Source organism: Bactrocera neohumeralis, chromosome 5, assembly GCF_024586455.1.
Source record: "Bactrocera neohumeralis isolate Rockhampton chromosome 5, APGP_CSIRO_Bneo_wtdbg2-racon-allhic-juicebox.fasta_v2, whole genome shotgun sequence".
Taxonomy (NCBI): Eukaryota; Metazoa; Arthropoda; class Insecta; order Diptera; family Tephritidae; genus Bactrocera; species Bactrocera neohumeralis.
The window spans coordinates 38,802,092-38,829,569 of record NC_065922.1 but is presented as its reverse complement, the minus strand read 5'-3'; the positions used below and the strand labels follow the sequence as shown (position 1 = coordinate 38,829,569).

General features: G+C 32.3%; 4 protein-coding genes across 24 annotated transcripts in view; 2 read left to right on the top strand and 2 right to left on the bottom strand.

Moving 5' to 3' along the window:
• The window catches only part of LOC126758236 (small conductance calcium-activated potassium channel protein), a 109,724-nt gene extending 96,623 nt beyond the window's left edge, over nt 1–13,101 (top strand). For 19 of the 21 annotated variants that reach the window (XM_050472377.1, XM_050472371.1, XM_050472381.1 and 16 more), the window contains 3 exons: nt 2,557–2,658; nt 2,756–2,922; nt 3,690–13,101. In XM_050472377.1, the coding sequence (XP_050328334.1) occupies nt 2,557–2,658; nt 2,756–2,922; nt 3,690–3,858 (438 nt within the window). In that variant the 3' untranslated portion in view covers nt 3,859–13,101. The other 2 variants (XM_050472383.1, XM_050472379.1) reach the window with 2 other exon arrangements.
• On the bottom strand, nt 12,882–18,693 carry LOC126758245 (N(G),N(G)-dimethylarginine dimethylaminohydrolase 1). The gene is made up of 6 exons (XM_050472409.1): nt 18,484–18,693; nt 17,480–17,699; nt 17,322–17,424; nt 15,951–16,048; nt 15,632–15,856; nt 12,882–15,566 (listed from the first exon to the last, which is right to left on the bottom strand). Exons 1-6 carry the CDS (start codon nt 18,519–18,521, stop codon nt 15,441–15,443), a joined length of 810 nt encoding a protein of 269 aa, XP_050328366.1. The 5' UTR covers nt 18,522–18,693; the 3' UTR covers nt 12,882–15,440.
• Nucleotides 18,694–19,645: 952 nt separating this feature from the next.
• On the bottom strand, nt 19,646–23,240 carry LOC126758242 (DNA repair protein XRCC1). The gene is made up of 5 exons (XM_050472402.1): nt 23,089–23,240; nt 22,839–23,033; nt 21,974–22,780; nt 21,826–21,914; nt 19,646–20,210 (listed from the first exon to the last, which is right to left on the bottom strand). Exons 1-5 carry the CDS (start codon nt 23,137–23,139, stop codon nt 19,751–19,753), a joined length of 1,602 nt encoding a protein of 533 aa, XP_050328359.1. The 5' UTR covers nt 23,140–23,240; the 3' UTR covers nt 19,646–19,750.
• Nucleotides 23,241–24,413: 1,173 nt separating this feature from the next.
• On the top strand, nt 24,414–27,204 carry LOC126758239 (frizzled-4). Its single transcript, XM_050472393.1, has 3 exons — nt 24,414–25,691; nt 25,749–26,017; nt 26,075–27,204. Exons 1-3 carry the CDS (start codon nt 24,733–24,735, stop codon nt 26,770–26,772), a joined length of 1,926 nt encoding a protein of 641 aa, XP_050328350.1. The 5' UTR covers nt 24,414–24,732; the 3' UTR covers nt 26,773–27,204.
• The last annotated feature ends 274 nt before the right edge of the window (nt 27,205–27,478 follow it).

Here is a 27,478-nt window from a genome sequence, read left to right as displayed (position 1 = left end):
CCAATATCATGATTTTAATAGTTACATCGGAAAGAATATATTTCCGTAATCATAAGGTCTACTCGCATTTTAAATTAATCTGAAATTTTTACTTGAGATTCTGAAAGAGAAAAAATAAATATTTTAAATTAAAAAAAAAACAGAATGTTTAGGACATAAGAAGCTTCGATCATACCAAATAAAATGAAAATTTTCATATATCTTTTGAGGTTATGTTTTTTCACATGCTTACAAAAGTTATAGTCCATTTCCATTGCCATCTAACTCTTTTTATAAGACCTGTTTTTAACTCTTAAAAACTCAACCACGCCCCTCCCCTTTTTTTCCTGGATAATAAGGTAGTGACAGCGTTCAATTCATTTTTGATGGTAATAACTATAAATCAAAATTCTGTCAAATTAAGTTGTAAAAATACTTTTATCTCTGAATAGATAAATATAGAATAGGTATAGCTGTCTTTTAATTCGCTGAACTATGTCAATGTCGTCGTATATCTCATACAGCTTATCGTTCCATCGAATGCGATATTCGCCGTGGCCAACGCGCAAAGGACAATAAATCTTTCGCAGAACCTTTCTCTCGAAAACTCATAACTTTGACTCATCAGATGTTGTCATTGTCCATGCCTCCTTGTTCGTCGAGAGAGCACTTTACTTCTCAATTGCCTACTCAGTCCGAGTTGTCAAGAGCTATTCTTCGTTGGATTTCTAGGCTGATATTGTTGGTGGTGTTGATACTGGTTCCAAGATAGATGAAATTATCTAGGACTTCGAAGTTATGACTGTCAACAGTGACATGAGAGCCAAGTCGTGAGTGCGACGACTGTTTGTTTGATGATAGGAGAAATTTCGTCTTGCCCTCGTTCACTACCTGCTTCCTTATCCAGTCTCGAAAAACCTCGTTTGGTATCGGAACGGGTCGGAGAAGTCTTTCCCGATCCTGACGGACCTTTTGGTATTGCTCAACGTCAGCTTACACAGCCGTATTAGTTTTGCGAGGATACCAATTAATTGCTATTCGAACTTCTTCATGGTCGGGCAATGGAACATCTGCTCCATCATCATCGATTGGGGAATCGAGTTCGCCTTCTCCAGGCGTTATGCCTTCAGTGCCATTCAGCAGGCTGTAGAAGTGTTCCCTCCATAATTTTAGTATGCTCTGGGCATCGTTTACTAGGTCACCTCTGCGGGTTCCCCAAGTGTATGTCTCGGTCTTGAAACCTTCTGTTTATCGCCGCATTTTTTCATAGAATTTTCGAGCATTACCCCTGTCGGCCAGCTTGTTAAGCTCTTCATAGTCACGCATTTCATCCCGCACGTGTTGTGGTCGATCGTAACGTTGCGAGGTAGGCAGTCTGTTTTCTCTCCGCTGCGTCATGGCACTCATCGTCGTACCAGCTGTTCTTTTGCATTTTCCGAAAACCTATGGTTTCGGTTGCAGCTATACGTAAGGAGCTTGAGAAGCCGTCCCACAGTTCCCTTGTTTATGAGTGCTCTTAGAGAGCAGGAGTGCAAGTCGAGTAGAAAATCGTTGTGATTGCAGCTTCTCGACGTCGAAACTTCCTTGTGTTTGTTGACGTGCGTTTTTGCTGCACAGAGGCGGTTGCGTATTTTGGCTGCAACAAAATAGTGGTCCGAGTCGATGTTAGGACGTCGGAACGTACTCACGTCTAAAACACTGGAGACGTGTCTTCCGCCTATTATAACATGATCGATCTGGTTGGTGGCTTTTCGATCCGGAGACAGTCAGCTGATAATAATCTACGTTCGTAATTAATTGCTTTAGCACGTTTTACTACGATGAGATTTTAGATTTTAACTATTAGAAATACTAGAATCGGCTATTTAGAGTACTATAATCCGCACTTATTGTAGTACCTACACCATGGGGGATATTGAATGAAATGGCTAAAATAAAAATGGAAGCTGGGATTAAAAATAATTTATTATTAAAAACATAACGTTTATTCACTACAAATGAGTTATATCCCAACTACATTGTACATTACATTCGTGCGTTCCGCGGATGTTATAGCTTTTAATAAACGGACTAATTCATATTCTTTGGCACAAATGTTTAGAAGAAACTGCTGGATGATGCCCAATTAGTTATATTGGTGCTAATAACGATTTATCGTGAAAGCTCAGTTCTAATACCTCTATAACGCCCAATATTCCATCACTATAACCTTAAAAGTAAACGGACAAACGATTATACAAGTCAACTAACTTTTAATTATTTTAAACTTTTATTTTATTTACAATTAATGTTCCTGCTCAATTAATAGCCGAATTAAAAGAGAAGCTTTATTCTACATACTTATAATATCACCAATTTAATATTCTGACGTCTCGACGACGGCAGCGCAAGGCGTCAGAAACGACCCAAACTGTTAGTGGCGTGTTTAAATTACTCTAATTGCAATTTAGCATTCTTTTAGTGGGTAGCGATAAATATTCCGTCATGCATTTTGTCGAATTGTGTTAACTTACACTTCCATTTATAATTTTTTTGCAAACATAAGTATGCTAATTAAATACTTTAACAATATTTTAGACTCAAAACACGGTCTACGAGATCATTTCGGACATGTCGAGTCGTCAAGATTCTATTGAAGAACGACTCACAAATTTAGAGGACAAATTGCAGTCATTGCAGGTATATTAAAAATTATCAGAACCAACTTTCATACATACATATGTGTGTGTAGTGTATAATTATGTAATATATAAACATTTGTAATTTGTCCTTGTAGGAACATTTAGAGAGCTTACCTGACGTAATATCTCGTTGTCTAACTCAACATCAAGAAAGGATAGAACAACGCAAGAACTTTCTACATCCAGATGCAGCAGCTACTTCAGTGCAGGCGTCACCACAGTCCCTGTTCAACGCATCTCCGATGTTATTTCCCCACTCAAGGTTTGTGTAGAATTTATCTGTTTCTCATGTATGTGCAAATGCTTCTCCTTGCACTTAAGTTTTCGGTTTCCTCCCTATCCACTTCCACAAAATTTTACACTTTCATGCAGAAAAATACTTGAAGAAATGCAGTGCTCGAACCGAAATTCTCGCATTGGCTCTTGTTTCATGTGAATCGGTGAAATTTAAGTTTAATATGTAATATTCTAGACAATGAAGAGTGATCAATTGTGACCAATTAACACCTTAGAAGTGATTTTTATCCATGCCTGAATGGTTGGTCAAACCAATCATAACAGCCCTAAGCCCTTGTGATCTCTCTAGAAATTTTCCAACGCGGTATGAATTTACGCTTACAAAAAAGAAAGTCTATTGTCTGTTATATAGCCTGTGTTACAGGATGATTCAAAAGTAAACCACCAGTTTTAAATACAAGCCCAAATGGCAAACTGAATGACATACCTTTTCAAAAACAATACTAAATAATATTATAATGCAATAAAACTCGTTTCTAAAGAATGAGAATCTGGATAATGTGCATTATTAGTTACAGTTTACCGAACACGATTTTCTAATTCAAGTACTTTGCTAGATCTTATTTAAAATATTGTACATAGTTTGATAAATCAATTTAGAGTAACTGTTAGTACAGATATCTGCCCTGCAAAAACTCATACTTAAAACCAAAAAACTTTTGATCATTTTTTTAAATAAATCAGTATATTTAATGTTATTAACCGTGATCAAACTGCTTGCTTTTTGCATAGAAGTGTTCCCTCATCCAATAATGTTGCTGCAACATACCATTGGCCAACCAGTCCTATTTTGCCACCTGTATCTAGTAGAACTCCACATTTAGTGCCTGATACTCACATGCCATCGAATGGATCTGCCGCAGTTAATAGCTACGCATCTTCCAATAAATATGGCAGCTGAATAGAAGAAATTGAGTGCTCCATGCCCGTCACAAACATCGAAATGCCTACCATTACGATACCACTATCTCTAACGTCACCCAAGTTAAATATTGCAAAACCCGAAAATATTATTGCTGGGGTCAAATGCAATTCCGATTTATCATCAAATGTCGGCCGAAGAGTTCCCAATGCTTTACATTTCATCATGGAGACTACAATTTCCGAAGACGCCGAAACAACCATACAAGATTCGCCGGATAGTTCATCAACGACAACACAACTACAAGAAGCACACTCAGCATCACCAACCGTATGCACAATAGCCGCGACGATGGCTACCAATAAATTTACCAGGAAGAGACAACGTCTATATAATAGCTATAGCTTTATAAATAGTGGTAATAGTACTAATTCTAACGATTTCATTTCGAAAACGGACTACTTTAAGGCTTCTTCGAAATGAAAGCGGCCTAATAATTTAAGATATCACCTAGTTCTATTCATACATGTATATACACATCTAACATTGCGTTAACATACGAGTATTTAGATAATTTTTAATTTATAATGATCGGTCAACAAAAGTAATCTTAGAAACATGGAACGTACATACATAAACTTATGTTTTTCCCATATATATATGTATATGGATAATTCAACCGTAATTATGTGTTTTTATATACTATATACTTGTACATATTCATAAATTAAAGAAACGCTGCAAAGAAAATGCGAAATGAGATTTATCTACAAAAGTTAAGTATATTGTTAAAGCTTCCAGCGCTTGGTAGAAATACCATACATCCAAAAATGGTTCTTGTTTAAATTTTGATTGAACTTGCCTCAATATTTTCATCTCCACTGTTCGAATTCCCTTTACTTTTACTTATATGTTGTACATATGTACAAGTATATTAAATCTGTAAATGTTCTACGAATCATTCTGAACAACTTTGTTCCTAAAACCGGTTTCGAGGTAGCGACTTTTGAAGCGAAGTTTAAAAAATCTGAATAATAGGTTCTATGGAAGATATGTATATGTGACCTGGTCTACGAAAAGGGGGCTTAGGTGTCAAAAAAAAAGGAGAACAATTAATGAGATAACGAGAAACTGACGATTATTTTTAACAGCTTTTCCCAGAAAACTAGTTTTCGCACGTTAGCCCCCTTTTCGTAGACCAGGTCACATATGTTATAGTTGTGCGATCGGACCTATCCGAATATCTTAAAAACTGATGAACCAATTTGCATGATCCCTAAAAAACTTCGCCGCAAAAATCTCTGACTCGAAACTGCATTTAGACCCATAGTCTCGTAGGAAAAGTTGTTCAGAACGATCCGTAGAACATTTTTTGGCTTCTGTAAATCAAACCGCTTTAAAATATATGTACATATATATATATTAAGTTAATTTACAACTTATTTAAATCGTTTATTGAACAAAAAATTAGTTGTCCATTTTATACATATTCTGATGTGTTCTTCTGAACTTCAAGAGAAAGCTACATATATCGAAGAGGTTACTGCAAAAAGAAAGCTAATTGTTAATTCATGTACTTTGGACGCAAAAAACATATTGTATACATACATTTTTTGAATTGAAACGAAATTTATTTTACTCTAACTATTTTTAATATACTTTCAATAATAATCTTGATAATATTACTAGAATGTTTTTGTTGCTGAAAAATTTTCCCCAAAAATATTACCTGCTGAATTGATAGTGGTACACTTGCTTATGATTCCACCATGGTTCTGTTTACACCACGAAGCCTCTTAATTAATCGACTAAAGTGGATTCTTGCGAACAGAGCACAATCACAGAAACATCTTACACGGATATTAAAATCTGGAGATATATGTATAGTACATGTTACATAAGCGTACTAATTGAGGAAAAGACATCAACGAAAATTTATCAAAAAGATACGTATTTTCATTTACAAAATTTTAAAAAGATCAATATAATATAATGAGTATTATTAATTGCACTATACGGCAAAAACCTTTTTTTTTTTTGGTTTTTGACCAAATGAATTGAGTCAGAATTGAAAAAGTATTCTCCAAAACTTAAATATTTGCCTTCGCAGTATGAGATTAAGCTTATTTCAAGCATAATTATTAATTATGGTATACAAGTATAAGTTACTAAAAATTTCTGCTTATTTCAAAGAGGTAAAACATTTGTCTGTCAGGCTTGTGTATATGACAGATGCTATAAGTGACCAAAGTCAGATTTTGAAAAAATTTAAAAAATTAATTCAATTAATTTGAAAAATTTTAAGAAATTCGATATTGTTGTTGTAAAGGTTGTGATTTTTCTTGTATTTGTATTGTGCGTATATTATTTAGTATAAGGTCCAAGTGTAAGATGGTGAAGATTTTGCTAATACTGGAATTGTTTGGAGTGCGTTAAAGACAATTATCATGAATGTGATGGACAAACTCTTTCATGTTAATTATGGTAAATATGTAAATATTCTGATAGAAGCCTTAACGAAAGCGAGGTTCATTTACTGCATGTTCCCCTCGATTTGTTAGAAAAGCAGTTCTTAAGCGAATCTGATGAGCAGGGAGAACATTTTCGCATAATCGAGGCTCCAATGGGCGCCCGCTACAAGAGGAAACAATTGACACCATGAAAACAGATATACAAGTATGTACTATGTTGGTGGCTTAAAATCGCACTAAGAAATTTCGTTGAGGTCTATGATTATGATGAACATTGTGAGGAGAGGAAAACTTATTTCGTACTTCGAAGCAAATATTTCGATTTTGGAGAAAAACTGTACGAAAAACGCAGAAATGACTTTTTCACTTATAACTCAATATCTCGAAAACAATTGCTTTGCTTCTATACCAAGCCAAGGGTTCCACAAAGTTATTAAAAAAGGTAAAAATATAATTCAGCATGTAGATGATGATAATGAGATTTATATTAAACACAACACAACAAAATCACTAAATTGATACAGAAACTTAACTGAGTAAAGTTAAAAACCAAAATTTGGACCGTTCAAGTCCAGGCTTTGTTATATTTTTTCGTTAAAAGTCAAAAGTACAGAGACCTGAAGCAATTATCGTTTATTTATAAGTACAACAAAGGATATATGGAAAAGACGTAACAACATCGCGTAATTAGTAGACTAATTCTAATTTTTTTAACGTTCGTTTTGTTTATCGCACGCAAATTGTTTTTCGTCGAATGTTTTCCAACTTCCACTTAAATAACTTCACTGATTATTCCAATGAACTTATGTATGTATAGTTATTACAGGAGACCTCAATAAAAAAATATAATATATTATTATTATCAACTTCAGTAAGCAATGGTCGACTTAAAACCCATTATATTCAACACTCTTGTACAGATGTACATTTTAAATACAACTACAAGTGAATTAAAGCGCTGAATAATTATCATCACCTGAAATTTAACAATTAATTGGTCTATTTATGCAAATGGTTAAGGTGTATTGTTTTAATTATTTTGTAACACAGGAGAGAAGATGAAAAATAGCCCGCTATCAGTCAAGAAATTACCGAATTCGAAAATATATAAAATAACATGGCCTATGCATACCCATACTTGCATTATAATTATTGAGTCTCAAACAGCATTTGAAGGACAGACGTACCAATTTGTATATACGATTAGTAATTAGTGTGACATGTTTACACAATTAAAATTTTAAATTTTATAACTGTTTTATTTCGGTTCCATTAATACGGAAAATGTGGTTTGACAGGTTTGACACCGGTTTGCAATTCTGTTCCCAAATAAAAAAATTCTCAACATTTGTATGTAGTTCTTAGTAAAAAATATTTATTGTATAGTATGTAAGACCTAAATAAAATGAATGTTTGTTATAATGATAGTGTGAGTGAGTTCTGTACAATTTTATTCGTGTGATTTTGTAGACAAAATATTTAAATACAGTTTTACCTTTTTAAGGAAAAGGAAAAAAGACTTATATAAGTAATAACAAAACATTTAGATAAACAAAGAAGTATGAACTTTAATTAACGAAAATCCATATTACGCTGCTTACTGAAACCAATCACAATTCTTATTTTAACTAATCAACTTACAATAGAAAATTCTTCTCATGCTATTATGTATGGCGACTGGCGCGAGTATAGTTAGTATATGAGTAGCCATTTACCACTTTTGGTGTATCATGTTTCATCGCTAACCTTTGTTATAGTTTGCAGGAATGTCAAATTCAGTCAGCTACTCATGACTGCTCAAACTGTTCAAGACCAGTTTCCTACAGTACTTTGCATGTTTTGGAATGTTTCCAATTCATAATTTTTTTTTTGTTAAATACTGATCAGGAGTTAAAAAGGGGTGTGGGCGGACAGTTCAAGAATAGATATAAGCCTGGAAAACTTATAGTTTTCGAGATATTTACATTTAAAGTTGAAAATTTCAACTATTTGAAGTTTGTAATTATTCGATTTTAAATATATTTTATATTTTTCGCTATTATTTCCACTAGCACTTCACTAATTCGATTGTAGATATTTATTTTCCGTTATAAATTGCAAAATATCTTTTACTCAATATTTAACTTATTGTTCAATAACAAAACGGTTGCAAACTGATAATAGCTGGTATAACCTTATAGACAACTTTTGTAAATGAACTGAAAGATATAATTATATTATACCAAAATGGCAGGAAATGAGTAAATTTTTAGTTTTTCGGCGGTCTTCGGTGGTCTTCATCCACGCTTCAAAAAATAACCTTAGTCCGTTCAACACGGGTGTGTAGTCAGTTTCTTTCCGTATAACTCCTTTTTGCGTTGGCAGCTTCATAAAAATAACCCTGGTTGGTTTAAACCCGGTTTATTCTCAAGAGAAGAGAAATCTGAAGAAATTTTTATTGTTCATCATCTATCCTTTTATTTTAGTTTTTTTCGTTTGCCACATATATTAGTATTGCAACACTGGTTATTTGTCAGCGTGCAACCGTTTTGTCATTGTGTGAATAAATAGAATTGAACAAAAAGTTAAATATTGAATTGAAGCTATTTTTTTATATATTTTTTTTTTTTTTTTGTTAAATACATTTTATTTGCAATCTATTTTAGTAAATAATAAGCAAATTTGATAACAAAACCATAATAATAATATAATGTGAATAAAATGTGTACAAACAAATCAGTGAAGCACGAAAACACTTTCTTTAGATATTTAATGTCCAAAAATGTTCAAAACTGTTAAACAAATATATCTAAATTTCTATGAAATTCATTGTTTTCCATTTCTTTCTGTATCATTTAAGTATTTCTTGCATAAAATTGATAATTTCTAACAAATACTATAAAAAGTGGTTCCCAAAAATAGAAAGCGATTTAATGTTCATTTTATGAAGTACACTAGTTCAATAACCATATGCAATAAAAAATATTGTTATAGATCAGCAACTATAGCCTAGTCGCCTTGCATAACTCGTAGGTTAGATATAGTACATTCAATCCAACTTTATTGATAGCCATACAAGTTGATATTTTTAACATTTTACACATATGTATGTACACACACATACTTGGACCACTGAAATCAAAGGGTATATGTCATTTTTAAATTCATTCATTTATTGCTTGTGCTTATGACATTCAGCTGACCCTCAAATAGCCTCAAAAAACGTATAAATTTAAATATATTTAAAGGATATGTCACCGTTTTAAATGTTTCAATAATTTTTGGTCACATCACACGTTTCATTTAAATCAATCAATAATGCTGCCACTAAGCGCGCCACAAAAAATTAAAAAATGTCAGAATCTTCAAAATATCGATCAATCATAAATTCTTTTTGGAGCACAACTATTGAACGATCGTAGCGCAAATCTAACATGATTGCCGTTATCTGCATCTTATGTGTCTTATATTCTCAAACAACCAATTTAACTTGTCTTGAGTTCAATTTGGAAAAACATCTAGCAGAGGTGTACATGTTAATTATGTATGCAATTATTAAATTAATGTAAATTACTTAATTATTGTTGAAACAGTTCTTTAAAAATTATATAATTTTTTTTATTAATTAATATTTATCTGCATTGATTAATACCATTTTCATACTTCACACTCATTTTGCCAAAAAAAAAAAATCATCGTGGTGTAAGCACGTGTATACATTTGTATTTTATATGTATTAAAATTACACTGTGTTTTTAAACTTTCATCAAAAAATATCTACATACTATATATTCAATCAATATTGAAAGCATAGGTATGATAAAAGTTTTTCTTATATAATTTCCATTTGAAAAAAAATTCGACCGCAATTGTACTGCATATAAATACAATTACAACCCGTGAAAATGCAAACAACTCATCATAGAAGTGCATATACAAGTAATTCACAAACAATTAAATTTAATTAATCAAGACTGTGGCTAAAAAAGCTTTATCAACCATTAACGTAAAAGAATACTCAATACCAGCTTTAAACTCTTATGAGCACTAATGTCTGGGTTTCAAAAATGTTGAATACCTAAAAACATGTTTAACAAATAGTCAAACCCCGTACTCGGTCATATATTCAGAAAAAAAATCAAGAGTCGAATTTACTACATCTTATTGTAAAAACTTTTATAGAAATCCTTAAGATTTTCAATGTAATTAATTAAATACACTTATTAAAAGCATTTAGTTTGCACTTTATTCAAAAGTATACTTAAATCTTAACACTACTTAAACTGATCTAAAAATAATAAATTAAAAACAATATTAAAATGCGTAAATTTTTGTTCGAAAACAGTAAAATTGTAATTATCTTCAAAATTTCAGCGCATTCACTATAAACCTATACTTTGTGTCGGCGATGATTCCCACGCACTTAACTCATAACTCTCAAAACGCACATTGTTTTCGAATTATACATAGATATTTTGTATAATTTTCTGAATTTACATCATGAACATAGAAACTAAGTTTTACAATTATTTAATTGTGCTGTACTTAAATTGGTGAACACAGAAGCAGCAGTGCTCCCTATGTTTTCATATGTACTATATATAAAACGATTTCTCTTCAAAGATATTACTAGTTACCATTTGCAATAGTTTAAAAACTATATACGAGACTTGAACATTGATATATGAATATTACTTGTAATGCTTTTCCAGTTACAAAAACCTAAACTACATTTGTCCATATTGGGTAAATAATTCATAATTTCAATATTTATTGCAATGATAAAAAACTCGATAAACAATCGTCTTAAATAGTAGTTTCTTATTATGTATATTTTACCATTAACTACGGTATGTGCCGTGATTAGTGTTTCAAATTAGAAAGAAAAGTGTTTTCGATCTTGTTGCGTATTTTTAACTGGAATTCAGTGAAATTGTATTTATGCTTTTTTGAACAATTTAGAGAAATTTTGAGCCAAACTCTACTTGGATTCATTAATATTTGTGATAACTTAACATAACCGCTAAATTTGAGTTGTTATATAACCTCCTAAATATCCCACAAAATTTAACTGATTTTAAAGATAGAGTATTTAGTTGCAATCATTAAACATTCAGCATGGTAATCAACTTTGCAAAGTGGAGTATATCTCCACGAAGTCTGAGACCATAAATATCCGAAAACGAAAACAACACAAAATTCTGTTTTCAATATACATACTTATATGTTTAATGAAGGACAAATAAATCTTTAAGCAAAAAAAAAACTGTAAAATAACGGATCCCCCATTTCTGATTAACGGATCCCCAATTTCTGATTAACGGTTTGTAATTTTTATTTAAATACCAGCTAACAATTTATATTAGTATATAGTATAACATAACTCATTATATAGAACTTAGCAAAAAGCAAACCATAATGAAGTAGAAAAAAATTTATTAAGATATACACGAAAGGACTTGAAGAGAGAAACCTATATAATTCTGCAAATTAAACGAAGAAACTAAACAAAGATTGTTAAAAATGGTTAGATAAACTAAAACGTAATTAAAGAAAAGCTAAATGTTGAAAATAAACTAAATAAAATAAAATTAAGTAAACAAATATTGTTACTCTGTATTAGGTAAAAGTGTTTTGCAAAAGCTTTAATATTTAGGGTGCCTATATTTGCTAAAAATTAGGATTTTACGAAAACAAAACTTTTAAAGGATAAGAATATATTACATAAATATGAGAAAAGAAATCAAAAACCATAGGCATTTTATTAGTTTCATGTCCATTTCCGTGCGTACATTTAGAATAGGAAATTTAATTTTCACAATCGGCTTTATTAGTTGATACATACATACATATATATAACGGACATAATATACAATACCGAATTTCATTATTATGCAAACAATTTAATTATTGTTTGATTGTATTTTTCATATAACATTTATCTAAGCATCGAAACAGATACTCTTTTATTGTTTGTTAATTGATAAATATTTATGTATTTTATTCAATGCACTCAATCTTCTTACTATACGGTTAATTGTTACAAAATTCTTGTACAAAAAGTGAAATGTTCATCTCATAATCTTCAGTTGAACAATGAAAAATTACATAATAAAAATGGGTATACAATTTATGCTCAATGCAACTGATTTACTTACATAGTTAACTGTATATTGACATATTGCTGTTATACAGCGCAAACCAAATTGTTCTGAATATAATTCAAGATATTGGTAAAACACATAAATTTTCAAAATATATGTACGTAGAAAAAATAAATAGAATAGCAATTAAAAGACAGTGCATAAATGTATGGAGAGATGAGAAACAAATAAGAGGATTGAGTGCGATTAGTTATACGCAAACATATAAATATTTTATTTCACGATTACTTAATAGCCACATAGCCACATATATACACATACTTGTATATTCAAGATGCTTTTTTTACTCAGATTTCACACATATACACATTTAGACATTAGTTTGCTTTTTAGTACATTCAATTTATGTTCTTATGTACATGAGTGTGTTTGCAAAATAATATTTACAAATCTATGTACATGTAACACCTCATGATTAAGCAAACCATTATACGAGTATGTAGCGGTATTTTAATTTAATTTTAATTTTAGACAACAGCATAAGAGCAACTGCGTTTGCTTAAATTTAGAATAAGAAATCCAGAGAACAGAAGATTTGTAAAATTATAGTAACATCATCGAGCAAGAGTACTACGAGTAAAACATTAAAATCGTAGTATAATAGATATAGTTATATTTACCTGTACAATTAGTTTCATTGAATAAAAAACAGTTTACATAAAATAATAGTTTCAACCTTTAATTCTTTCTAAATTGAAAAGAATATCAAACAGGTAAGAAGCGCCGACTATTTCAACATTTCACATACTCGAAGCAACGCATGTACAGATGTATTTCGAGTTCGTAGATGGGCGTAATTGGACCACTGCCACGCCCACAAATCTAACTACTACTAAAATCGTAATAAATCAAAAAACAAACACGTCAGAGACATACAATCGCCATCAGCCGAAAACTTATAAAGTGCCATAACTAAGCACTAAATGGAGATATAAAATTATAATTTGGCACAGAGGAACGCAGTGCCAAGGGGCACCTGTGGGTAAAAAATTTTGGAAAAGTGGGCGTGGCCACGCCCTCTACTATGTTTAATGAACATATCTCCTAAGCCACTAAAGCCACAGCAACCAAATTTGCTGAGCTCGAATATTTTAAGAACCCCTACCGACAGTGTGAAATTGAATGAAATCGGTAGATACCCCCGCTCACTCACCATATCACAATACAGTTCAAAACTACTAAAAGCGCAATAAATCCATAACGCCAGAAATATTAAATTTTTTCTCCGAGATGATATGAGAAGGTTTTATGAGAACCGGTGTGAAAATTGGACAATGGGCATTGCACCACCCACTTTTTGGTGAAATCCCATATCTCGGAACCCGACCAACCGATTTCGACTAAATTTAGTACGTCTAATTTTTCTAATATTCCTATGTTACGGTGTGAAAATAGGCAAAATCGGACTACAACCACACGCCTACTTTCCACATAACTCAATTTAAAATTCCATTTGATTTTTTCACTTTCCAGTACACAAATCAAGAAGTGATTAATATAACGGAATAAAACTTTGCAGTAATAATTCCCTTAAAGTATGGCACCTTTTGACCAAAAATAGGTACCGATAGGACTCCAGTGTCTATAGTTGACTTTCGACCGAAAATATCGGTGTCTGTATGTCAAAAAGTGGGCCAATACTTTCCTGAGCCCCCATATACCTAATATAAAGATTTTCGAACTTCAAGGTGACTTTATGCTGGATATATCAGTCAATATTTCATTTATCTTACTGAAATTGCGAGAGCGTGTTTTAATCATGAGTGTATCTTTGGGCCTAAAATGGACAAATTTGAGCGAAAACTTGACCTAGGATTTTCGAACATTCGGCTGACTCTGCTCCACATGATTGGTGATTGTATGTGAGGTACTTTAATGATGATAGTTAATGGGTAATATCGGTGCGATTTGCGAATACAATTTCTTTCATTCATTTGTTTAATTGTTTTTGCCTATATAGTAGAGTCGTTTATCTTTATTGGTGCGACATGTGTTATTTTGTTAGTCGTATTTCTTGCTGCTTTCCAGAGCGAATTGCCAATAATTTTAGCAGCCTTGAGTTTAGGCAGATAAGTATTGAATGAATTATTTTCAACTGTTTCATTTTTATAAGCTGACACCCAGAAGGAAACGTGGGAGACATAATAAAATATGATGAGCTGAACAGAGCCGAAATTTTGCAAACATCCTTTTCTCTACAAGAAACTTCTCATTTGTCGGAACCACCGATATCTTCCATACAAGTCGAATGATCAAGGTCAAACTCTTGTGTGGAAAACTTTTTATTTGTGAAGGGTATTATAGCTTCGGTGCAACCGAACTTAACGTTTCTTCTTATTCTTCTTCTCTAATATATTCTGTTTTTTTTTTATTTCCCTCTTAGATTGCCACGAAAATCCAATGTGCTCTTCTACTCAGCATTTTGAGCTTGAGTATGGTTTAAAAGTTGCACAAAGCAGTGTGTTTATTCAATAACGTGGTTATTGGATTTTCATACCAATTTGATTGAGGAATGGTCAGAGCTAAAATTGAGCTATCTTCAATGTTCAAAGACCATACATAAGTTGAAGTTCTATACTACTACAACAGACTGTTAAAAATAGATTAATAATAGCTAATATCGGTACCAACATTCATATGAGTGCACACAATGAAAGAAGTAACAGAGCTGCAGTAATTATTGAACAACCCGAACCAACCATATACCTTCCCTTTGCTTTTTGCCGATGACTTTAATGAAATGTGTTGTTTCAAAATGGAATTTTTCTTATATTAGAAATATTAATTTATATTTTATAACAATTTTTTGTAATATATACAATATATTTTTATATGTGTATATATATTTGAACTAGATAATAATATAACATTGTAAGCATATATTTAAATAATTTAAATTGAATAGGCTTGTCACAGTTATATATGTATATTTAATTAAACAACTATTGGCGGAAATAATTACTTCTACTGATTATTAACCACAATTCGAGCGTAACTGTAGTATTATTTAAATATTTCTTATTGATTTCCATCGACGCAATAACAGGCAAGCCGAAGTTAGACCACTTGAGAATTGTCCAAATTCGCTAATATTTATATTTCGGCTTGGTGTGTCAATTTTTTCTTTAATAACCTGCAATTTATGTATAAAATATATGTATATGTATAGTTGAATTACGTAAATATGTTTAGTTCTACCTTATAAGAAGCAGGAATTTCCTCGGGCGATCGATGTATAAGAAAGCCGTTAACATATATCATATTGGCAGCATATTCCTCAGGCAGAGTAATTTTTTGATACTTAAAACTTGCTTCTCGTTCCATCCGTTTAACAATTTCCTGGCAGTAGATACTTGTACTTACAGATAATACATCTGGACCAGCCATTGCAACATAATACTTAAGACGTTTATTCCCACTAACCTGAGGATTAGATAAACCAAAATCCAATTACAATTACTGCTAATAATTATTAGGTGCACATTTTAAACAAATAGCTTTCAACATTGCTGCATACCTTGATTGGCGTTACAGGATATTCGGGAAAAGCAACTGCAACAGATTTTGCGCCATCTTCGTTTGTATAGTTGGATATGCCCACAAAGAATTCACGACCTACCAAATAAGTATATAAATCATTACAAGTGGACGAGCAAAGTGTTTAAGTTAAAAACGAATCACTTTTAGGTTAAATTCTATATCTCAGTAATTACTTAAGCACTTTTAACCAAATTTAGAGTATTACATTGACCCGATTTAATCCATTTTAGCCAAAAGGCCTCAAAGGAGTCAAAACTTTCCTTAGCCCCATATACCAAATAAAAAGAAGGTTGGCCTTATAACGTATATAGCGGACAGTATGTAAATTATCTTAATGAAATTCAGATTGTATCTTTGGAAACAGGTTCTTGAGTATTGCGTAAATTATTGAATTGACAGGACTTTTTAAATTATGATCGCAAAAAATCTTCAATCCTTCAATACCAATATGATTGGCTGAATGTAAAGGAGCTAATTGCATTGAAATGTCCTTCTTCTTTACTGGCGTTGACAATGCTAACGCGATTATAGCCGAGTTTCTTCTTTTTGCTACGAGGCGCCAATTGGAGATTCCAAGCAAAGCCAGGTCCTTCTCCATCTGGTCTTTTCAACGGAGTTGATATCTTTCTCTTCCTTTGCTTCCCCAGGCGAGTATTGCGTCGAATACTTTCAGAGCTGGAGTGTTTTCGCCCATTCGGACGATATGAGCTAGCCAGCGTAGCCGCTGTCTTTTAATTCGCTGAACTATGTCAATGTCGTCGATCGAAAGCAGAAAATTCAAGCGACATTTCGTGGGAATAATAACGGACAAGACTAGAGATGTAAGTAAAGAATCTTCTAACGATGGGAATGAGGCTACTATACTTCAAGCTATTTATTATTAATTTATGCAAATTTAATGAATATGCCTCCATTACTGCCAGGGAGTTGATCCAAGAGTATCCGTGGTACTATTTGCCGGCTACACTCCGGCATAGTAATGTCCAAGTTAATAGTTAGTAATTAGTACAGAGGATTCTCAAGAACTCGTGAATACCCCCATATTTATAAAATTACAAGCCTTAATAAATATTAAATTTTTGAAATAAGAAGAAGAAATAGGCAAAGGGCTCGGCTTTTTAGTTTTTTTACTTCTAACAAATTTTTTTAAATACGCAAAAACCAACAAACTCTATCTCCAAAATCAATACACGTTCAATTAAAAATTTCTTTAAAATTCCACAAGATTGAAAATATGATATATGCACAATTATCGCTCGTTCTAATTTTTGTTAATATTTTTGTTTAATATTTTATTAATGATTCACAATATAAGCGGTTAATTCGTAGATGATTTTAAATAGCTTACCCGTAAATAAAACATCTCCCCCGTCCAATATTGCATTTGGGATGTTAGGGTTAACCACAGGGATATCAAGCTCTTTCTTTAGAATGATTTCCATACTGTCCGCCTGGTCTCGAAAAAAAATTAATAACTCTTACCCATTTATTTACATAAATACTGACCTCCCTTTGTCGAAATAAGTTGTCCGATTTACTCATTAAAGCTACTCCATTGCATATTATTGCCGCATTTTCTACAAAAACACCCTCCGGTAACGTTTCATCTGGCGGCAACTCAATGACGTCCAAACCAATATCTCGTAACAATGAGCAGAAGTTTTGATGCTGTTGTTTTGCTTTATCATAATCAAATTCACCATTCTTCTTTATGGTGTCTGAAATTCTAAGATAAAATCATAAAAACACCTAAATTAATTGGAAAAAATAAGTATATACATTCTATATGTATCTTAGTAGCATGTTGACAAGAGTTGTATCATCCGATTGTAAAAAAAAAAGAAAAACTCAAAATTCACTGTACAAAGAAACACATACAAAACAAGAAAGAAAGGCTTAAGTTCAGCTGCACCCGAAAGAATTATTCACGAAAGCGATAAAGGATTACGGTCATATTTGGAATTTTATTATCTTATATTAAAGATCGTATACTCACTTAATTTCATTACTAAATTTTGCTTGTTGGAATAATTTGTATTAAAATCAAAATAGTTGAATTTTTGAACTTTAAATGCAAATATCTCAAAAACCATAAATCAGCGGCAACTATATATATATATATATATATTCTTAATCTAGAGGACCTCCTCTATCCGCACATACCCATTTTAACCCCGAAATCTGGGGATGCTATTCTAAAATTTACCCGAATGTTCTTATGCATTTTATACTTATATTATTCAATATATGTATATATATATATATATATATCCTCGAAATCGGGGGATACCAAAGTTAACCTATCGTTAGTCAGTAAAACTTACATATATTTTGATATAAATGTTTATGTTATGTGCGTACTCAATTTCAATTTCGAATTTGAAATAAATAATCTGTAAGAAATCCGTATAACTACTTATCTTTATCTATGTAGATAATTATATTAAAATTGTAAATGAAAAGTATTAATGTAACATATTTATTATACATATGTATATAATTTGTATTACCTTGCTACTATAGCGTGTGTATACCTTTGAGGCGGCATTGATACAATACTACCCTCCTTAATTTAAACAATAAGATTAATAACAAAGGATGATGCTCCTATAATTAACTGACATGTAAAACTCTGCGACCCTGAGGTTAATATAATATATATATTTTTCACTTAATTTAGAAAATGAAAAATATTAATATCCGACAAATCGAGTAAATAAATTTTAAACTATGAACAATGTTTTGATAACTCCACCCAATTCTATGTGAGTAAATAGTACATCGATAGTTTGAATTGAACGATATTTCAGATATCGGCACTAAACGATTATGGCTAATTCACATAGCACTTTCACTTCGCTTTGCGTCACGCTTTGTCAAGCAATATTCGCCTTTTTATTAGAGGAAAGAACTGCAACCAAAGGGTGTGTTGCCGTGCAGACTTTTCACTTTATAGCCCTGACAGACGAGCAAAATTAATGCGCTTTAAGCAACGCTAATGCGCATTGCAATTTTACGGTGACAGACGGCAGACTTGTGCATTTAGACAGCTGATAGTGAAATTTGTTTTTTTTATTTAAAAAAAAAAGTGGAATAAAAATGAATAAGATAAATTATTATTAGAAATTTTGGTATATTTGGAAAATCAATATAAATTTTACGAAAAAATTCGTTTATTATTAACTACGTTAAATAGAGTGAAATTAAAAGTAATAATTGATTTTAATGCGGAAAAGGTGTGTGAAAAGTTAAGAATATTGGAAAAATGGATAGCAAACTGTGCGTTTATTTTCTGCCATCTAATAGTATTAAAATTTGTTTTTTGTTAATATACTTGCACATAATGTAATTAGCAATATAAAACTGCTTACCTCTGACGCTGCAAACGCCAAGGAGGCAGCATCTGTCAAAAAATAGCAAAAATCGGCCATTTTTGAGCAGTGTTGCCTACTCAAATTTGGTAAATTCAGCTAAATGCACGAAATTCTTGTGCATTACAAACTTGCATTAACATGGGTTAATATTTTCAGATATTGCTCACACAGCAGTGTTTTATGATAGGCCAGGTCAGGTATATAAACTTTATTGCTTATAATTTCGAATTCAATGATACCAGTTTTGTAGATTTTGGCTATTCTAAAGTAGAAATCAACTAGCAAAATTCAGCAAATATTCAATATCTACTAATTTTTTACAAAATTAGATCTTTATTTTCATTGAATTTTCATCTAAATTTATAAAAATTTCAATTCTCAACAAATACAAATAAAGACATTGTTATTTAAGCTTCGCTTTTCGTATCAAATTTGCCTTCACGTCCAAAAAATCTTCTTCTTCTGTAGACACATCAAAATCTTCTCTTTTTCTGGATATTTTTGTTTCATTTGCAATATTAGGTTTATGAGTATTACTCTGTAAAACGCGTTGAATATCATCATCTGTGTCACTGCCTGATGAAACTGCATCATTTATAGATCTATTAGGGAGATTGTATGTTGGGACTTTTAAGTCAGGTTCCTTGGATATAGTGTTGTTAACCGATGATTCAATAGGCCTTAACGATTCATCTAGCACCTCTTCTTCACTGTGGGGCTGATTAAGATCACTGCTATCCAAAGCATATCTTCGCCAATGCAAGCATTTTTTTTGTTTGTAGCAGTCTTCTATCCAAGCACGTGTTACTATTTTACCCTTTCCCCTCACCTGGTTATATTTTGGTGTATTCTTGAAAGCACATCTAAAAATGTAAATTAATTAGCAATTTCCTACGTATCCATACATATGTACATATGTATATTAAGAGTTTTTTAAAAATATGGAAAAATATTTTAATGAGTGTATCTACTCACCCATCCATAATAAGAATACAAAAGCAATAATATTAATAATAATAATAATCCATTAATAATATTATAAATATGAATATAAGTTTATTTGTTAGATACAAGGGACATCTGGTATTTATTATTAAAAACAAAATATAATAGGGATATTCTCTTGCTCTTGCAAAACCCTTGCACGGTGCAAGAATTGCATATATTTCCTCTTGGTGAACCGGCACAACAATAAATACACGCAGAAAATTATTTGCAATGGCTGTAAAATATGTCAGACCCTATGTATATTTGCATGCAATGTCACGTAAAAATATAATTGCAACCCTGTTTTAGCTGTCATTTTACATAATGACATATTAAATCGTTAAATTGTTGAGGAAGGTTAGTTTTATATATATTATATAATTTCTATTTAAATTATGAAGATTTGTTAGTTTTTTTGTTAAAAATGTATGCAGAAGGTGCGCCAATTTACAATATCCATGCTTAATAGTCATTCACAACAAATTGACCGAATTAGCCATTCATATATTACTAGATTCTGCAATGGGTGCTACTAAAAAACGTGCGACTAATAGAAGGTTTTGTATATTTAGATATAGTATTTTTGCAATCTGGAGGGAACAATCTTGCAAGAGCAAGCGAATGGCGCCAAAACGGGAATCAAATAAATGTATATTTTACCGAATTATGTTAAAAAAATTATTTTGGTAGTTATCACAAAAACAGATAGTATGATTGCTTGTCGAAAAAATTTAAAACTTAGCAAAACAAAAAGTGAAAGTGATCTAAAGCGTGAGTAACAAAAATTGGGTTTTTCTGTTTACCACTACCACCAAAAAAATAATCGTCGCGGTATGATATTCCTTTACTTACACAGGTGGCACAAATAATAGGATCAAAACCAATGATTTAATTCAGAGCCCACAAAAACTTGGAAAAAACGCAAGGAATATTATTCAGATCATGCCTCGTCCGCGTTTTAATTTCTGAACTTTAAAGTCGATTTTTTTAATCAGGAGGACTTCCTCTTTCCAACGGTACCTCAGATCGCGGCGTCAAAGAAATCGGAATTGTGCCAAATCCAAATTAACTACATAAAGCTTTCTATTAAATATATTCACTTAATCTTTTATGGATATGTATACATACTTATATTTGACAAAAAAATATATGTATATTCATGAGTTCAATTTTAAAATATCTACATACATATATGCTCTTCTAACACTTATTACATACATACATTTTTCTTGACAATATGAGAAAAACAGTTTGCCTGAAACTTTTTTTAGGCAAAATCATTGCAAATTCTAAAACTAACAATTATAGCGGAATACATGTATGTACATATACGTATGCGCAAAAATCGTTAGAAATGTACAAATATTGCAATTTATTTCATGTTTAATAAACATAATTATAAAAAAGATGTAATTACCTTGAAATATATCCCTCTACAAAACTGAAGGCTTCTAAAAACTCTTATATACATATAAAATATTTTTTACTCACATTAAATGTGTACAATCAGTTCCCCAATCAGCTCTATATTTTGCTCCCATTGACAAAGCTTTATCCCGAATATCTGAACGATCGGGATTCTACTAAAAAAATAATTTATTAAATTATAGATAATTAAATTTTCTTCTATGTATCATACTTGTATTCCACTGATTACTAAAACAGTGCCTTTTAGAAGCTCATTGAATGGACGAAAGATTATATGTTTCTCACTTTGCTTTTTGACTATATCATAACTTTTGTTGTCGAGTCTCGTTATTGCTTTATCCTCGACATTTTCGTGCCTTTTATTTGCCATGGAAGAATGTTTATTTGGTTTCTTACTGTCGCTGCAAACTTTGGATTTTTCAGTTTTAGCTTGCAGTTGCTGACGTTCAATCTCTATAGTTTCCAATAATCTTTGTTTTTTAATTGAAAGTATTTCACCACCGCTCGTTTCTTCGCTGCCAAAACCAAGTTCTTTTCGATTACGGTCTAAGCAAATAGCCAAATTTTTATTTACTGGTTCTTTCGTTTTTACACTTTTCTTTTCTATTGGAGAACTTTTTGAATCATTATTCATTTCAGAAGCTTTCCATCTTTTAAATAGCGATGTAGAACTTTCTGAGTCAGATTCTGGAGACTCTTCCCGCATTCTAAATTTACCCAGTTGGGAATTATTTAGTGGCTCAGAGACGTTAGCCAAATCATTTCCGGTTATTGATTTCTTATGTTCAAGAGGAGTAATTTTCTTATGTGGTTCGGAATCGATATGTAATTTAATAAACGATATCCCATATTGTACGTGTTTGTTGAAAGGTTGACTACAAATCACTTTAATAAACTGCCACTTTTCAGATGTTGCCGTGGGTACTAATGCGTCTCTACTAAAACAACGAACTCGATTGACATTTGTGGAATTCTTACTCTCTATTAGAGTCATAAACGAACAAGTGACCAAAATTTCCTAAAATAAGTTGTCAAAACCAATTTACAACCAAACTTTCTTGTATCATTAAACTTACAGTAAAATTATTTGTGCTGCAACAAGTTTTGCTGACCAATACCTCTATGAAAGCAGAATGTTCATTTCCAATATCAATACCTGTAATTACTTGCGGCTCACTTAGTTCGAGAACAACATACGCAACTCTTTCGCCACAAGTTCGTGTTTTCCACTTTTTTGCAGTATGTTTTATTAAATTTTCAGCTGTAAAATTCTGAAAAATAGGCAAATTAATCAACAAAATAATTAAGGTACTTATTGAGACTTACACTGTCTTCGCTGCTCACTTCCCGAATACACTTAATATCTGCAAAAGGCATTATAAATACACTTATTTCGTTATATTACAAAAGTTATATATAGCAAAACAAAAAATAGCTCAAACAACTAAATTGCCCGCTTAGAGACATTATTATCAATATTCTATCGATTATTTTACGACCAAACAAACTGCAGATAACGGGGCATCTCGACAGGCAAACATTTATGGCAAATCTATTGCTATTGCCATTGCCAAATCTGTATGTGGGAATTTGTTATCATAACATAATCATTTGCGCAAAGGCGTCGGGTAGGTAGGTTCGGGCTGATGCAGCGCATTTTTTGAGCTCTTGAAATTTTTATTTTATCACATTGCGAAATGCCGTAGGGTAGGTAGGTTCGAGCTGATGTAACGCATGTTTTGAGCTCTTGAACTGTTTAAATCTTTTATGTGGAAAATAAAAAAAGGAGAAAGATAATGTATTTCATCCGTTTTCTTGATACCCAGTTTCCGATGCGTCTCCTAAATTAGAGGTGCTTTGACATTTCTTTCTTGTTCAAAATGTTTGCTACTGGTTCAGCATTTGAAATGAAATGTTCCTTTACTACCAAAACATGTCCATTTTTCCATATAATGGCAGGTGGTGGACCAATGGTTTCGGTTGCACAGCTGTACGTAATCAACTTGAAATGTGGTCCCACAGTTCCCTTATACCGAGTTGTTGACGAGTGCTCTCAAAGACCAGGAGTGCAAGCCGAGTGGAAAATCGTTCGGCTATCTGTTGTGATTACAGCTTCTCGACGTCGAAACTTCCTTGTGTTTGTTGACGTGCATTTTCTCTGTTTTAGCTGTCATTTTACATAAAGACATATAACGCCGTGAAATTGTTGAGGAAGGAAAGTTTTAAATAGATTTTATAATTTCTATTTGAATTATAAAGATTTGTTACAGTTTTTTTTGTTAAAAATGAATGTAGAAGATGTGCCAATTCACAATAGCCATTCACAATAAATTGACTGAATCAGCCGTTCATAGTAGTATATCACTAGATTCTGCAATGGGTGCTCTCGTGCCTTTGTATATTTCGGTATAGTATTTTTGCAAATCTACTTACTGGGTTTTGTTATATTTTTACAATTTACACACTGGCCCGTGCGTCTCCATAAATTTACGTCCTTTGCCGGTTTTTAACAAAACTGCGCCACTCGATCATTCTGGCAACTACGAATTTCGCTGACTAGGTTATTCCGGCAATTTATCGCCGATTCTTTTGTCTGTTACCATCCTTATGCCATAACTTTGCAATCAAAGTATAATCGATTAAATTATATCGAATATAGTATTGAGAATACACAAATTTTAAGCAGTTTTTAGAATTTGGTTTAATATACATATTTTTAATTATAGCAATTGTTTAGTTACCAATAAAATTTGTATCTGAAAGGGAAAGTTATTGTGAACAATTATGAATATTCGCATTCATTAAAAAGAATACATATTTTACAAACATACAAATTGAAGCCGTGGGAGCATATTTCCATATACACAAACGTACTTGTACTTATGAATAAAAATTCACTTTTGTTTTCCAATTTGCTGGATTCACATGATGTCAATAGAATAATATAATTTTCCTTGGTTAAAATTTATAATGTCTGATATATTGAGCTATTGGAAATACCTAATTATTATTGGTCTAATTTATTGTTCAACAAGCGGCGAATCTCTTGCTTTACGACAATGTGAACCAATACGTATTGATATGTGTCGCGGCATAGGTTATAACGAAACGTCTATGCCTAACTTAGTAGGCCATGAACTTCAATCTGACGTAGAATATACTTTACAAACCTTTGCTCCTCTTATTGAGTATGTGTGCAGTACTCAACTGAAATTATTTTTATGCGCTGCCTATGTTCCGTTATGTACGCCGAAAGTCCCTCTTCCCATTGGGCCATGCAGAAACTTGTGTGAGAGCGTTAGAATGCGGTGTCATCCAGTTTTACAAGGGTTTGGGTTTCCGTGGCCGCCAGCGCTAGACTGTAATAGGTTCCCAAAAGAAAATAATCATGAAACAATGTGTATTGAAGGGCCAGGTGAGACACAAATAAATATAAGAGATAAGGAGAACTTTCCTGGAACGGTAATAAACAAGGCGCCCTCTTCCTCTGTAATATTGGAATGCCCTGGCCTATCTAAATCGCATATGTATGTAAAACTTTATCGGTATGGGAGGTGTGCTCCTTTATGCGAAGCTGACATATTATTTGGTCCACATGATAAGCATTTGGCAGAGCTATGGGTTGCCACATGGACATACGCTGAGGTTTTCATGGCATTGATTGCAACTTTGAGTCTCATTTTAAATGATAATTCAAAAAGGAAAAACAATCAAAAGTGGATAAGCGTACTTACCCCTTTTGTGTGGTGCCATTTCATGGTTGCCTTAGGGTGGACTGTTCGCTTTATAGTGGGTAGAACAGCAGCATCCTGTGGATATGATCCCCAACTCCCTAATGTCCTTCTTTTGCTGGTTGATGGGCTTTCGAATGCTCCATGTGCAACAACATTCTTGCTTAGATACTATTTTTTTATGTCTTCATGTGCTTGGTAAGATAATTTGAGATATTTTTGATAATCTCCAATAACAAAAAGATTCAATTAAAGGTGGGCAATACTTTGCCTGACATGGCATCGCGATGTGCGTCGTATCAACCCAGAAGATTTGATATCTTTGACCGCAAGCAATTCAGGTACATGTACTGACGTGAATCAATGTGAACTCAGAAGAAGGCGTTTAACAAGTAGTGATAAACGTAATGCCAATTTGACTATAATGCAAAGCAATTTGGCAAGCTTTGTAGCTTGGGGACTTCCAGCATTTCAGACTGCAGCAGTAATAGTGGCCAGACTTGTGGATGCTGACGAACTAATAGGTAAATAATTCCGTTCTTCGAATAATAAATTTATTATAAAGTTTATTTATCTTACAGGTGCTTGTTTCGTTGGAAACCAGTCAGACAGAGCACTGCAAATACTGGTCGCAACACCACTGTTTTGTTACTGGATTTTCGGTTCAATGAACCTCGGTTCGGGCTATTTAGTATATCGTCGCTATAAGGCTTTATTGAAAAACCCTCCAACACCCATGGTGAAGCAAGAATTAGAGGCTAAGTGTCCAAGCTATGAGTTTGGAACGTTCTTGTTCATATATTGTATTCCATGTGCCTTTCTTTTGATTTCTGTGATCTACGAATTTGCCAACATTGATATATGGCTTAATATACCACCTTATTTTGTTGCAACTGAGGGATTTACAACACCAATGTGGCCTTTCATGGCTCGAGCATTTATGGAAATAACATTAGGAATTATATGTTTTGCATGGGTTATAGGTCCTAAAATATCTGTATTATATAAGCAACAGTTAGAGCTTCGAAATTCCCAAGGAAGTAATCGTAATAAGAACTATAATTGCAGGACATCTTATCAAAGTGTGCGACCACCAGTAAATTTATATTCACAACAACGTGTTCCAGGTAGTATTTCCATGAATCAAATATCGAAGTACTCCCACAATAAAATTATCACGCAAAAGTTCCACAATTCCAATCACTTACACAAAAATCGTTATCAAATAAGACCACAACAAATTTATCTGGAATGTCATGGAGATGAAACTATACTATAATTATTTGTAAGTAACTTGCCTCAAACTGTGTAACAATAAGACTGTGATAGACGTAACAGTATAAAAACTTTAATTTCTGGTTAAAGAGAACTATTTAGATTATTATTACTTATTGCTTAGGAAATCAAGTACTTATTTTTCCTTACTTTTAAAAAGTGCCATTATTTTAATCCAAATTTTATTCTTATAAATTGAATATATTCTTTCATTAACCATATTTAAGATTTACATATTTAAGAACTATCTTTGCCAACGCAGTTACATCAAAGTTTTTGTCCAAAGTAACGACTATGAAGTTTATGTGTGGAATATTCACACAGACTAAAACTTCACAAAAATCAATTGTATTTAACTGTATAAGTTATATTTGTATGTGCCTAAATTAATCAATTTACGATTAAATTTAGAAATTAAAAAAATAGTGGTTTTTATTTAAAAAGTTGTATACTTCTTCTTATTCTTCTTTACTGGCGTAGACACCGCTTACGCGATTATAGTCGAGTTTACAACAGCGCGTCAGTCGTTTTTGCTTTTCACTGTTTGGCGGCAATCGGAGATTCCAAATGTAGCCAGGTCCTTCTCTACCTAGTCTTTCCAACGAAGTGGAGGTCTTCCTCTTCCTTTGCTTTCCCCAGCCGTATTAATTTTACGGGGATGCCAAATTCAGTCATAGCTGCATAAAGGCAGCACCTTTTCGTGCTGTAAA

Bases quoted from the DNA above. Each gene is read 5' to 3' on its own strand.
- LOC126758245 (XM_050472409.1), bottom strand. From the start codon at position 18,521: ATGCCGCCTCAAAGGTATACACACGCTATAGTAGCAAG. The intron at 17,425-17,479 runs GTCAGTATTTAT...TTTCGAGACCAG, and splicing joins ACTTATTTCGACAAAGGGAG to GCGGACAGTATGGAAATCAT. The intron at 15,857-15,950 runs GTATGCAGCAAT...TCTAATCCTCAG, and splicing joins ATCCTGTAACGCCAATCAAG to GTTAGTGGGAATAAACGTCT.
- LOC126758242 (XM_050472402.1), bottom strand. From the start codon at position 23,139: ATGCCTTTTGCAGATATTAAGTGTATTCGGGAAGTGAGCAGCGAAGAC. The intron at 23,034-23,088 runs GTAAGTCTCAAT...CCTATTTTTCAG, and splicing joins AAGTGAGCAGCGAAGACAGT to AATTTTACAGCTGAAAATTT. The intron at 21,915-21,973 runs GTATGATACATA...TTTTTTTAGTAG, and splicing joins TAGTAATCAGTGGAATACAA to AATCCCGATCGTTCAGATAT.
- LOC126758239 (XM_050472393.1), top strand. From the start codon at position 24,733: ATGTCTGATATATTGAGCTATTGGAAATACCTAATTATTATTGGTCTA. The intron at 25,692-25,748 runs GTAAGATAATTT...ATTCAATTAAAG, and splicing joins TTTATGTCTTCATGTGCTTG to GTGGGCAATACTTTGCCTGA. The intron at 26,018-26,074 runs GTAAATAATTCC...TTTATCTTACAG, and splicing joins GGATGCTGACGAACTAATAG to GTGCTTGTTTCGTTGGAAAC.